This window comes from Dicentrarchus labrax, unplaced genomic scaffold, assembly GCF_905237075.1.
Source record: "Dicentrarchus labrax unplaced genomic scaffold, dlabrax2021, whole genome shotgun sequence".
NCBI classification, from domain to species: Eukaryota; Metazoa; Chordata; class Actinopteri; family Moronidae; genus Dicentrarchus; species Dicentrarchus labrax.
The window spans coordinates 28855526-28868484 of record NW_026136704.1 but is presented as its reverse complement, the minus strand read 5'-3'; the positions used below and the strand labels follow the sequence as shown (position 1 = coordinate 28868484).

The 12959-nt window shown below is 41.3% G+C and overlaps 2 protein-coding genes across 3 annotated transcripts; both read right to left on the bottom strand.

Annotated features, from left to right (window-relative positions):
• Positions 1-39: 39 nt before the first annotated feature.
• Positions 40-10362, bottom strand: hnrnpul1 (heterogeneous nuclear ribonucleoprotein U-like 1). Of its 2 annotated transcripts, none has more exons than XM_051397549.1 (16): positions 10076-10362; positions 9345-9601; positions 8683-8979; positions 8103-8316; positions 7871-7944; positions 7208-7347; positions 6540-6639; positions 6310-6422; positions 5934-6200; positions 5586-5708; positions 5368-5496; positions 2840-3008; positions 1808-2080; positions 1397-1548; positions 1067-1285; positions 40-959 (listed from the first exon to the last, which is right to left on the bottom strand). In XM_051397549.1, the coding sequence occupies exons 2-16, from the start codon at positions 9565-9567 to the stop codon at positions 843-845; spliced, it is 2610 nt and encodes an 869-aa protein (XP_051253509.1). In that variant the 5' UTR covers positions 9568-9601; positions 10076-10362; the 3' UTR covers positions 40-842. The 2 variants fall into 2 exon arrangements, with proteins under 2 accessions (XP_051253509.1, XP_051253510.1); XM_051397550.1 differs by lacking the exon at positions 10076-10362 and adding an exon at positions 9808-9967.
• A 339-nt stretch (positions 10363-10701) lies between these two features.
• On the bottom strand, positions 10702-12766 carry opa3 (outer mitochondrial membrane lipid metabolism regulator OPA3). The gene is made up of 2 exons (XM_051397566.1): positions 12586-12766; positions 10702-11729 (listed from the first exon to the last, which is right to left on the bottom strand). Exons 1-2 carry the CDS (start codon positions 12725-12727, stop codon positions 11401-11403), a joined length of 471 nt encoding a protein of 156 aa, XP_051253526.1. The 5' UTR covers positions 12728-12766; the 3' UTR covers positions 10702-11400.
• Between the last annotated feature and the right edge of the window lie 193 nt (positions 12767-12959).

Below are 12959 nucleotides of genomic sequence, written 5' to 3'. Positions count from 1 at the left end.
TTCCTAAAAAAAGAAAAAAGGATCACATTAACATCAACAGGCGTATACAATTGCATTTTATTGTATAAAGACAAGAAGACAGCTTAGGTAACTGGTCACTGATCAGATTTTCATTTTCAGGTAGAAAAAAATGGGTTTGACAACAGGATTTAACTACTGGACTCAATGAACACCAATCACTAAAGGGATAAAAAAAAACTACAGATACAACTACTCAGAGTGGCAAAATATTCTTCTCAATCAAAGACTGGATTAACGCTTAAATACTACAGTATCAACACCTATAAAAAAAAATGTTCCATGTTTGAATTCTATTGGAGTAAATAAAATGTGCTCACTCAGAAACTGAAAAATAAAGAGCAAGACAGGGGAAAGGGCCATGAAGGTAAAAGCATGCATTTTGTTCTTTGTTAAGCTTCTCAAAACAAGCAAAATTAATCAGGCGTTGCTGTATTGTCCTGCCCTGTCACTTTTTCACACTATGAATCCTAGAAATATACAATTACCCCCCTCAACCTGTAGCAAATGTAGAGTTTGCAGTTCAACAGACATCTGCATTCAATGCATAATAGATAACATTCATTAAATGTTTTGATACCTATCATCTACCACCTCACGGTTTCTGCTTAGGTTAAGACTTCATTCAGTAAAAAAATGAAAAGACATCGAACTGTATACAGTTTATGTGTACAATGATTGGTGATGAATGAAGGCTACTGTGTAAAACCAGACAGAGACAGTTATGGTTGGGGGACTTGATGTGAGACTGTACAAAATCGATTTGCTGCAGAGGTCAGAGTGTTTAGGACACAGGTGGATGCAGGTACAGATGCAGAGCAAAGCTACTGGGAACCAGAAGATGAACCTTGGTTGCCCTGTCCAGGGTAGCTGCCGTACTGGCTGTAATACTGGTTCCACTGATTCTGGTTCTGGTAGTACTGTTGCCACTGCTGAGCATACTGGAGGAAGAAACACAAACAAAGCAGTTAGACCATGCAACATTTTGAAATTTTTTATGGTTGTTTTTCAAAGAAAGGTAAGGACAGGGAGGGATTCATTAGTCTACCTGCTGATATTGCTGGTTGTAGCTCTGTGTTTGCTGTGGCTGTTGCTGCGGCTGCTGTGGCTGTTGCTGTGGCTGTTGCTGGTGGTGGTTGTACGTCTGCGCAGTGGTAGGTGTCTGGCTGTAGCTCTGGCTGTATCCTGGGTATTGACTGTAGTTGCCGTAGTAACTCTGGTTGTAGCTGCCCTGGTTGTATCCTTGATTGTAACTCTGGCTGTAGCCCTGGAGGTGAAGCAAGAAGTTGAGAACACATTAATTTACTATTAAATTTAGTCCGCCTTTTCATTTCATAATTTCCCTAAATTTCCTACATAAAAAGGTCATGTTAAGTACCTGGTTGTATCCTCCCTTGTTGTAAGGGGCCGGGCGGTTGTAGCTTCCCCCTGACTGTTGGCTGCGGTTATATCCAGTGCGTGCATCAGAGCCTCCGTCGCGGTAGCTGTTGCCCCAACGGTTCTGGTTATAGCTGCCACGATTGTAGCCCGCTAGATAAACAAAAATTATGTAACAACTGCAATACACATAGCTTCACTGTATACCAAAATACTAACCCTATTTTTGCCTAAGTACTGTAACATTCAAATCACAGAGCTATGCACCTGGCAATCTTGTTAAAAAAGCAGTACATGTTGTTAAACAAGTTTGTCAGAAACTTTTTTTCACAGGAAAAACTTGACTGTAAACAACAGCTTTACATGACCAAAATGAATACAGCGTGTGAGATATGTCAACTGCTCCACTCACCACCTCTGTATCCACTGCCTCCATCTCCACTGCGGTTCTGGTAGCCACCGCGGGACCCATCACGGTTGTCATACCGCTGGAAGCTACCGCCGCCGCTGCCGCCGCGGCCACGGAACCCGCCCTGCCTGTTGTCAAAGCGTTTCTCAGGGGGTGGGCCAGCCTTGCGGCCCTCTTCATTGTACTGCTTCAACAGAGCTTCTGCCTCCTCGCGCTGCAGCTCAATGTACGTCACCCCCTCCAGGAAGTCGCAAGCCTCAGGGAGAGTAAAGTTGGCTTGGAGAGTGACAGAGGTGACCACAGGAGGAGGAGAGAGAGACAGTCCATCCAGCAAGAGACGGATGGAGAGAAAGAGAGAGAAAGAGAGGGGTGGGGGTTGTAGTGAAGACCAGAGTAGCCACACCACCGAAAGACAAAATGAAAAATAATTACTACCATACAGAGACAGTGGAAATCATAGAGAAACTAAGAGCAGATAGATGAAAGCAGATGGCAGGGTAAAGGGAACAAACATCACCTCCAAGGGAACATGGAGGAAAAATTTGTTTAAGCGGACAAAGGAGAGGGGGGAGTTCAGTAGAGGTGGGGAGGGGATAAAAAGGGCAACTAGAAGGTTGGTGAGAGGAGGAAACAGCACTGCAAACCAAGGACAGCTGATGTAATGCTGTTACAAATTAACTTCCAACAACTTCAGCATTTGACTGCTTGTAAGTTTGCCATTTGGAAACGTCCTTTTCAGGGAAGCAAATTGTGCAATATTTAACTCTACCATTACACGACCTCAACAAGGCCCAAGTCTCAGTTTGCAGTGCATTAGAAGTAAGCTGTATGGCAAGTGGCAGATAGAGGGCAAAAATAAGGAAGAATCAAATTCATGTGGACGGTTTAAAAAAATGTCCAGGTCTGATATCTGGCCAAAGCCTATGATGGGGGAAGGGGGGAGGGGGTATCTTCCAAGTTTGATTTTAGAGACAACACATAGAAAAGTAAAAAGTAGATCTGGTGTTTTATTTGTTGTTTCCACAGCATTCCTACCTTTCATTTCTAAAACAGCATGATCGGGCACATCCTTCCCCTGCTCATTGGTTTGCTTTAATGTTCGTTCTTTTAAATCCTCGTCCGTGGGACAAATTACAATAGCCTTGCGTTGAAAACCTTCAAAAGGACGCATTTTTCGTCTCCTTGCTGATCCATATACATTTGTCTAGCAATGGTGACAAGAAAGAAGTAGAAGCTTGTTTGTTATTGTTTACTTGTAATGGCTTTCCACTGGATGGAAGCTGGAACCCTGCAATAATGAAGTGAGAGAGGTTTGGCTTGGATGTCAGTCTACGCTTTTACTCAGATTCTAATGGCCTCTCATCACTCCACAGACTTACCTCACAGTCTGTGCACCCAGGTGCCCGGCGGCTGCTGATGAATGTTAATTATGGACAAGGAGGGACCCCAGAAACACTTCAACTGACTGCACTGTACAGTATGTTCGCCCTGTTATCCAATAGCATTAACACAGTTTCAGATCAATCAACACTAAAATAGATATTCAAATTGATGTTAGCAGTTATGGTCCTTATTCAATATTCATGCAGTGAAAATGTGCTGCTCTTAAATATTTTTTTATACATATTATTCGATTCTATTGTGAGCAACTGCTGATGTAGGAGGTGTGAACATTGTCCTCTACCTAAATCTAGATTTATTATCTGTGCGTGCCCTTACAGAACTGCATAAATGCAGAGTTAAAATGTGTGACGACCCTACAATGCATTTCAAATGTGTCTGTATTACTGTTGAGATTGTATCAATTTTAATTTAGCTTATTAACCCTCGTTCTTACAGAGTAATGGTTCAAATTCTTATTGAATAAAAAAGGCAGATTTAGCTACTTTAGGCTACAATAAAAATGTCATCTGCCATAACAAGCGAGAAGCTGGCTTATTTTCATTGGTCACATAATAACAATATAAATATTCTATATCTTGCTACGCAATACTCGAGTTAGTTACACAAGTATTAGCCATTTGCGGGCCATTGTGACAACTGGGAACGAAAATGTTTGATTCTTCCTTCGTAAAACTGCATAAAAGTGTAATATTTATTATTATTTATTACTTGTCCAGCCAAACTGTAAATGTCTGTGTCCTACCATATTCTAAAAACGATAAATATTCATTGACACGTGTGTAGGTTCAAATGTCGCTTTAAGAATTTGAAAAGCGGAATGAAAACATTTCTTAACGGTGTTTTAATGGTTCCTAATAACATACCCCTGATAAAACCAACTTACAGATTAGATACTGTATAAACTCGGCAGATGATAAGAATAAAGTCATTACCAAATAGAGGACACACCATCATCAGCAGTTACACTCACTTCACCACTCAACATCAAAGCTTCTTAAACTAACAGCTACTGTCAGTCAATCTCCCTGTTCACTTAACTGTAACAAGTAATTTCTACACAACAGATAAACACACATGATACGACACTGTTCCTTTAAGTATTTTTTTTTAGTTTAAGCAGTTCTATTGCACTCAGACTAATGTTTATATCAAAGCAACATTGTAATAACAGGATATAGAATTATTTTAAGTACCATGGAATCTTTTTTCCCTGTATGTAATACTAAGTTTAATTTATTTTGTAACTAATGTGATTTACAATTAATTAAAATCACATGCATTTCCTTTAATTCCCCACATACATATTCTACTGCTTCTTTCACACCCACTATCATTTCCATTGACAGCATCTACAAATCAGCCACGTAGTCTGACAACTCTATAAATTCTCTCTTTCTGAACCTTTACAACAAAACTTTATAATCAATCTCATACACTCATCTTCTCAAGCGCATGCTACAATCGAAAACAACTTGCTATTCTGACGGGTCCCCCCACACTTACCTTGACTTACCTCATCTTCATAAGGCCTCTAGTCCCAGTCAAGACAACAACAGACAGATATAACCTACCTGCACATACTCACAGTGTCCTATGAAAAGCCAGTCTGACATCAGACCCACCTACCTTTTTAACACTTACTGAGCACAAGAATCTGAAAATCTAAAGACTGTTAGTCATTACTTACCTTCAGGGTCAATTTATTAAAAAACACACTCAAAAGTTCCATGTATCTCACTTAAAAATAGCTTTTAAAAAAGCTATCAACTCTGTCTTATTAAATTAGCAACAGAAGGTGTTTTTCTTACTCACCAGTCAGAGCTTACTTGTTTCTCAACATCTTTACATAGTCATGGTTTACTTGTACATTGTTGAAATTCACAAGACAAACAATACTGTATTATGACAAGAAATAGCAAGTGCAAATATACTGAGGGATGAAAACATGAAATATTCTGTCACTTATGAGAGCCATTAATCATTTTCTTTTACAATACATGACAAGCAAGTGACAAGAGGGTGATCAATGCTTCTTCTACTCTATAATACACAGAGCCCCCTGAAAGATAAATAAATAGGCCATTAGAGAGAGTGAGCATCAGGGCACATAGACTGACTGTGGCGAGTATCAGAGCAGAGTGTGGGTGGGAGGGCAGTACCTGATCTAGGATGTAGTTGCGTCTCTTGCGGGCAGCGATCTCAATCAGCCTGTTCAGACACTGGGTGGCCTGCTGTATCAGAAGATCCCAGCGCCCGGCGTAGTTCTTCTGGCGACGAAGACCCATCACCTGAAGAACAAAACAGTTAAGTGAGGCAATAACGGACGGCAAAACCGTGTGACGAGTCATTTAGTTTGTGGTTGGTGGCCCAAACCAACCTTCATCTTGTCCATGATGGCATTTGTGCCCAAGATGTTGTACTTCTTCTCAGGGTTAGTCTCTGCATGTTTTATGGCCCAGGTGGTCTTTCCGCAGGCAGGCAGGCCAACCATCATCAAGATCTGAAAATAAAAGAGAGAACCAGAAAAATGTATTTAGTTATGCATTACTTTTTAACTTCCCTACTAAAATGAATCAACTGCTGACAGAAGAAATATCTAATTCTTGTCTATTTACATCCACGATGTATAATATAATCATTCAATGTTGTGAAAAAATGTTGGGCTTCGTGTGTGCTGTATCCACATCTCAAAACCTAATTTTCTGTGCCCCAAACTGCCACATACCTCGCACTCAGATTTGGTGGCAGGTCCCTTAGTGCCTCTAATTTTGTCCTCCATCTCAAGATCGTGGATGTAGGTGTATCCCTCTGGTGCGGGGAAGTACGGCTGTGGCTTCTGTCCGAAGTTGAACTCGACGGCACAATTCTTCACCAGAACGTGAGGGAACAAGGCACGGCCTGCCAGCGCCTCCTTGGTTGTCCGAAAAGCCACGCCCAACGACACTCCATTCTTGGAATAGCCCATCTCCACCTCGTCACCACTGTCAAAATCCTAAAATTACAATGGGGCAGAAAAAAAAGCATCACAAATTTTACTTATTAGTACTGTACATTTTATCCTGAAATGATCCTTATATGATGCAAAAGTAACCATTACTTACAATGTAACAGCCGATGACGTCGTTTTCCCCAAACTTCTCACCGAAGTCTGCAAACTTGCAGTCAGAGGATTTCTTTCCTGTTCCTCCATATCCGAAGGAAAAGGCCTCCTCACCTAAAACAAGACAGAATGAAATGCATCGTTTCTATTTTAGACTCCAGCCCTCATTTGCAGCAAAGTTTAATTCATGTCAAACATCATCTCGATGGTTCGAGCAATTGCTCCTCTCACCAAGTTGAGTGCTGCAGTGGTTGAGTGACCATCCAATTCGGACCACGTGGGGATCTGGCTCACTACTGGGCAGGTGCTTTACGGGAATTTCCTCATTGATCTAAAGAGTGGGAGACATATTAGGTCAAAAACAAGCCTAGAGAAGATGTATAACAGCACTAAATCACCTCATTGGACCGTAGCTAATGAAAAAGCAAATGAATTAGTGAGATTAGTTTAGTAAAACAACAAGGTTAAGATAGATTTCAAGATTAGGCAGTGTGGGATATTATCTCTGTTCTTACATAAATGTTTTAAAATCTCCCCTGAGGTGTTAGTTTACAACTGGGTGTGCTCCTAATGTATGGTGCTAACAACACCACCAAGAGTAATGTAATACCAAAGTGTAAAGACACTGTATGTTAATAGGAGAAACAAAAAGGACCCACTCATCCTGTTTTTAAAAGTAATTAATACATAAAGCCTGTCTCACGTATCAGGGACCATTATAACACATGTGGACACAACATACAGAAAAGGTTTATTTAGAGTAGTTCAATGTTTCACGAGATGAAACCACTAGCTCGTCAGAAAAGCTAGCACAACCATCTCAGTGATTGTATGTGTGAAGCACACATCTGTTTTTAAAACCCCCCTTGACATCAGGGGAGATGCTCATTTCTTATTACCTTCATCTCATAACACACGCGACCCTGGGTGACACCGTGTGAAGCTCGTGCTCCAGCCCACAGGTAAGCAAAGCCTTCGATGGTCAGTGGATAACCACTGTAGCGATCTCGGGACACTTTGAAGTGCAGATCACAGTTGTCTGAAAAAGAAGAATATAAAATAAAAAAAGATGATTATGTATTTGTTTATAACTTTAAAGCTCCAGCCTTTTAAATGCAGAACATGATATAAACATATGTTGCTATAGTCTAAACTGCACATATGTATGAGATTAGTGTAACTTATAGCAGCTTTGGCATTAAAATGCTTCTTGTGTGTTACAATCTCTCATTTGGACTAACTTCCCGTCAATTAAATACTGAAATTAAAATCTTCTCCGTCTTTTCTGTGGGTCCCCAGATCAAAAACCACCATTCCAACTTTTTATCGGTCTTCATCAAACCCCATAACTGACAAGCAGCACTGCGGACGTTGGTTTGTGAATTTCGGTCGTAGCTGTATCTTTTTGACCTGGCCTGACCTTTGGATGAATACTAATATAGTATGATTCATAATGTATATTAATGAGTAAATTAAAACCTAAAAAAACTAAACTGAAATAGGGATTCTCATGGAGAGAAGATCACAGTCGGAGGGCCTCCACCGGCAATAGTATTACTTACATGTATCAATTGTAACAAGAGTGTCATCTATGTTCTCCTCCTCATCTTCAGCAGGGGGCTGTGGTGTTCGGGATCTGTGCAATATGAACAGAGCATGAAGTTAACCGCCTTTACAATCCACACTGATTGACAAAATTCATAGAAAACAGAACAGCCAAAGCTTCCCTGTTCTGTTGTTGATGTATTGATGTACTGTTGTGCTGCAAAACATGACAATTTATGATGAGCATACCTCTTTTCCTCACGGTGCTCATAGTAGCCGTAGCTCCTGTTCTCCTCGTGTGGTCTCTTGCGGCCGTAGTTACCGCCTTTGTCAGCTTCCACTTTGACTTGCTCGGCCTGAGCTGCGCCATCTTGCTCCTGCTGATGTTCTGTCTCTTGAACATCCTGCTGTCCGTCTCCTGCAACCTGAGGGTCATCTTCCATTTTGACCTCCACTTTGACTTCTAAAACGATAAATGAACAATGGGCCGTGAGCTACATGTTCAGCGTCACTACTGCATAAGCAAACTTAACAGACCAGTGGGTAGGACTCAGAAGTGAATTGCAGACAGCAACAAACTGAATACAGCTCAGTCTTGGAAGGGTACATTTAAAGTAAAAAAAACCCCACAACAATTCTTATTTTTCAGGTGATTATAAACTAGTGAAAACATAAATATCAGATGATGGTACGAACGTAGACGTCACTGCGAGCAACATAAACAAATATACACCTTCTCAACTATTAATCACAGAGCAAATGTACCATGATGTTTGACATTTACAATATACAGAGCATGTTTCATTATGAGTGTTTAACTGAAACTCACCTGGCTTGTTCTCAACGGTCTCCGCTGGCTCTGGCACAAACTTGGTCTCTTCTTCAGACATCATGTCGGATTTTTGTATGTCGACGTCTGCTGTGAAGTCGGGCATGCTGTGACCAGAGTCTGAAGCTGGTTGACTTTCATAAGGCTCGCCTTCTGCCTCATCGTCCTCATAGTAACCACCTGAATCTCTACCCTCATCTTCCTCTTGAGGGACATCCCCATCGCCTTCACCATCACCATCACCATCGCCTTCAACATCGCCACCGCCTTCCCCTTCATCGTCATCCTCGGCTGCTTCTGCGTGTGAAACGACAGATGCAAAATCTTAAGTTCTCAAGCGTGTAAGAGAAAAAACACGAACTTGTACAACTAGCAGGATTTATTTTGGAAGTTTTCCCTCTTCAAGGGAGTTTGTTTTTCCAAAAAAATATTGTTTGTGATAGACTGAATAAAGTTTGAAACAAAACTTTACATCCAAAAACATCCATTGCAAGTTAATATTTGAAGACAGAGTGCACTTAAAGTCAGACAGGGCCTATTCCTGCTTTCATTGAGCTTAACTTATAGACAATATAGGTCATAGGACAACAGACTCGTTTAAATAGCACAAATATTTAATACTAGAGCAAGATATCTACTTAAACAGCATCAATGGGACTCACCTGGTTGCTCCTCCACATCCTCTACATCTTCATTGTCTCGAGTGTCCTCGCAGTACTCATCCTCCTGCTCCCCTTGCCCTGGGGCATCAGCCTGAGCTTCAGCCTCCAGCGCGGCTTTGAGCCTCTCCACCAGGTCTGCCTTCAGGCCTTTGGTGTCCAGGCCGCGGCGCTGGAGCTCCTCTTTCAGTTCGTTGACTTTCAGCTTCTTCACGTCAACACTCATTGTGTCTCAGGTGTTTGTTGTCTGTGTTTGGTTTCTAAACAAAACACAGGGAGAAGGGAAGAACGGTAAAAGTGCAGTTTACAACTTTCAAAACAAGATCCGATGGCGGCAATGTGCAACAGCCGAACTATGCTACATTAGCTGGTTAGCTTGTCTTGAAGCGCTGGATAAATACTCCACCACTGAACACTAAATTACTATAAACCATATCCTACCGGGCTTATAAATACCCGTGTCTACCTGTTTGCAATAAAGAACACAACACTGCACTCTTTGTTGTGGTTTGTAGTCGCTCCAAGTTACCGCTTTGATGCTAACACTGGAAACCTTCTTAGCTTAGCGTTAGCCACCGGACCGACAACCGATGCACAAGTAACTTTAACTCCGAGAACACGCACGCTGCAGGCGTTAATTCGGTTCTGCACGCAGAGTCCCGCAGTCAACGCAACGTTGGCTCGGTTCGTGAGTCACGATGCAAAATAAGACCAAAATAAGGTTGAGGCCTTACCTCTTCTCACGCGAGTTGCGCGGGTCAGCCGTGATAGAAGATGGAGACAGTCACTACTGCCCTCTAGGGTCGGACACCAGACCCAACACAACACCGGAACTTAACCAGACCCGCACACATCCACGGGTTTCACTCTTTTTTTTTTTTTTTGCGGTTTATAACCGGTAACAAACGTTACAATTTTAAAACGTAAATGTCCGTTGAGTCTCTGCTTAGCAACGCGCCAGTTCGCGTTGCTAAGTAACACTTGGAACAGCCGAACGCGAGGAAAGGTTATCTTTGTCAGTTGGAACGTTAGTCGTTACACATTTGGAACGTTCCAGGGGGAGGAGGTGACGTAGTGTTTACAATTGGGGGAATGCCGGGTAATGTAGTTTTATTGACCTGCTCGCCTAATCACAAGGCCTCTACCTTATTTTAGAATTAGAAACACTTTATTGATTGATTGTTTGTTCCAGTTGTTCCACTCACACGTTAAATAATAAAAAATAACATTTATATTATAATATCTAACACAATAATATATATTATATACATACATAATACAGTTCTCAGTTTACTTGCGTGACATAATCTCTTTAATCTGGAGCGACTCGTTGTATAGTAGGAATCATTTGTGCTCAGTGTTTAATTTTCATCAACGTTTTTTTATTATTTTATTCGTGTGTAATGTGACAAACTCTTTCAACAGACAGCATACCCTTTTATTTTGCACCATCCTTTTACAGTTGTTATTACCAACCGAAGTTCCCGAACCAGGACCACAGTACAATTTACAGCCTGAATACAACATGTCCATGAAACTGTAGGGGCAGACACACAAATGATCCATTGATGTGACCCAAGTTTTAGTTTTTGTTATCCGTTTTTGGCCTTCAATCAAATGCACAAAATGTTTCTCATTTATGACTGGCACTTGCATTAATCTATGAAAAATGATTAAAGTCCATGACAATCACTGAAATGAAAAGATAAAGCAATATTCTGGAGTTGTTATAAAATATATTAACTTTACAGTCACCATTGCCTTTTACGGCCAATTTCTATATACAGTCAACTTTATGATGAACATGCAAGGTCAACCATAGACATACACTATGAATATCATAGCAATCCCCCTTTGCAACCAGTTGCTCAAAACATGAGATAATGATAGTACCCAAAGCCACAGCGCACTGATATGCTTACGTCCACCCAACTTACTGGACAGAGTACAGCATGTAAAGCAGGGTCATTATCAGGCTGTACATATGGCAGTACTATCTTGTACTTTCACACACAGACCAACAAAAAGGGCCACGTCATATAGCAGAGACCTAATTTAATCACTTTTTGGTGGGAAGAGGAAAGGACACCAGTTGCCTGTTGACCTCTCTCAGCTGAGCATCTAGAGTCTCTGTGGTTAGTGCAAGTTCTGCTAGCTGAGTCTGTAGGCTTGTGATGGTGTCGGTCAGCTCCTCTTCTTTGCGGCGCGAGTTAGCAGCCTGTCTGCTGTACTCCAGTACCATACATCCACCACCCACGAGGAAGACGACAGCCTCTCCCAACAACTCCGCACCCAGCTCTGCAGCCGCCTCCTCATTCAGTGGCTTAATGGTGGAACCCCGAAAGCCCATGATCCGCATCTTCGTTCTCATCTCAATCCAGTGGTACACTGTGAACACAGAGTGCACAGCTCAAGTTAGTTTAATATTATATTTCGGTGTTATTCACTTTTGAAATTATGCATCAGATGATAAGTAAACAGTTTAAAATACATGTGAGAATGCCATATATAGTTTGTATTGTGAATGCAATGCAACATATGAGCTTAGATAACACTAAATCTCTCAAGGACTGTTTGTTACTTTGTCTTAAATCAAAAAATGTGTCAATTTTCCCACATTTTTGTCCATTTTATTGAGTGAGAACACACCATGTATTTCCTAATGAAGAGACTAAAAGACTTTCTCTCATTTTAACATGCACTTGTTCTTTGTTTAATGGCTTTAGTGTGAAAAGGGAAAATGTTTCTTACATTTATTGTAACAACTACTACTTCAGTAAAGTCCTTTCAACACCAGTTTTCTGATAAGCATACAGTGTAAAACATATTAAGTATAAATAAGGGTATACAATTTGCTTTAACTTCCAATTTAACAGCGTTTAAACAACAGAGCACAGTCGCTGGAGAAAAATATAAAATATTTAAAAATATTAACTATTAAAATATATATATATTGATATAACTTTCTGACCAGGACAAGGGGCATAAGGGCAAAAAGTATCGCAGCTTCTATTGAAAGCAAAGCAAAGCTACAACCTGCTCAATGACAGACAAGACCCGCCCTCGTCCCGGCTTGCCCGGCTGCTATTGGTCGACCAGATAAACCTGCGAACATGATTGGCTAAGCGGTCTTGAGAACTACAATCCTATTGGCTGTTGCAGCTGCGGCTCGCTTCATCCATCGCCCGGGGTGTCTGACACTGAAATCTAGCGGTCATTGGCGGCCATTAACTCCGTTACTTACGCTGTGCCGGCGGCAGACAGATGTAAGTCTTAAAGAACTCGCTTCTCCGGGCTCCAGCTTTTATTCGGTTCGCCACAGGCTTGCTCATCTGCCTCACTCCGAGGTAGAGGAGCTTGGCGATAGGGAAAGCACCGACAACCATCTTGGCGGAAACGCTTCTCCAGCGTAGGGCGGGGCGGGGACGTTGACGTTACGTGATGACGTTAAGAAATGATTGACAGACCGAGTCACGCAAAAAAAAAAAAAAAAAAAAACACGAGTTCAGAGTTTCATTATCTGACTCACCTTTTTAATAATGTGAGTCCAGATAACCTGTAGATTATCTATTATCTGTAGATATTTATTATACTTTTGTTTTTGTATTGATTCAGTGA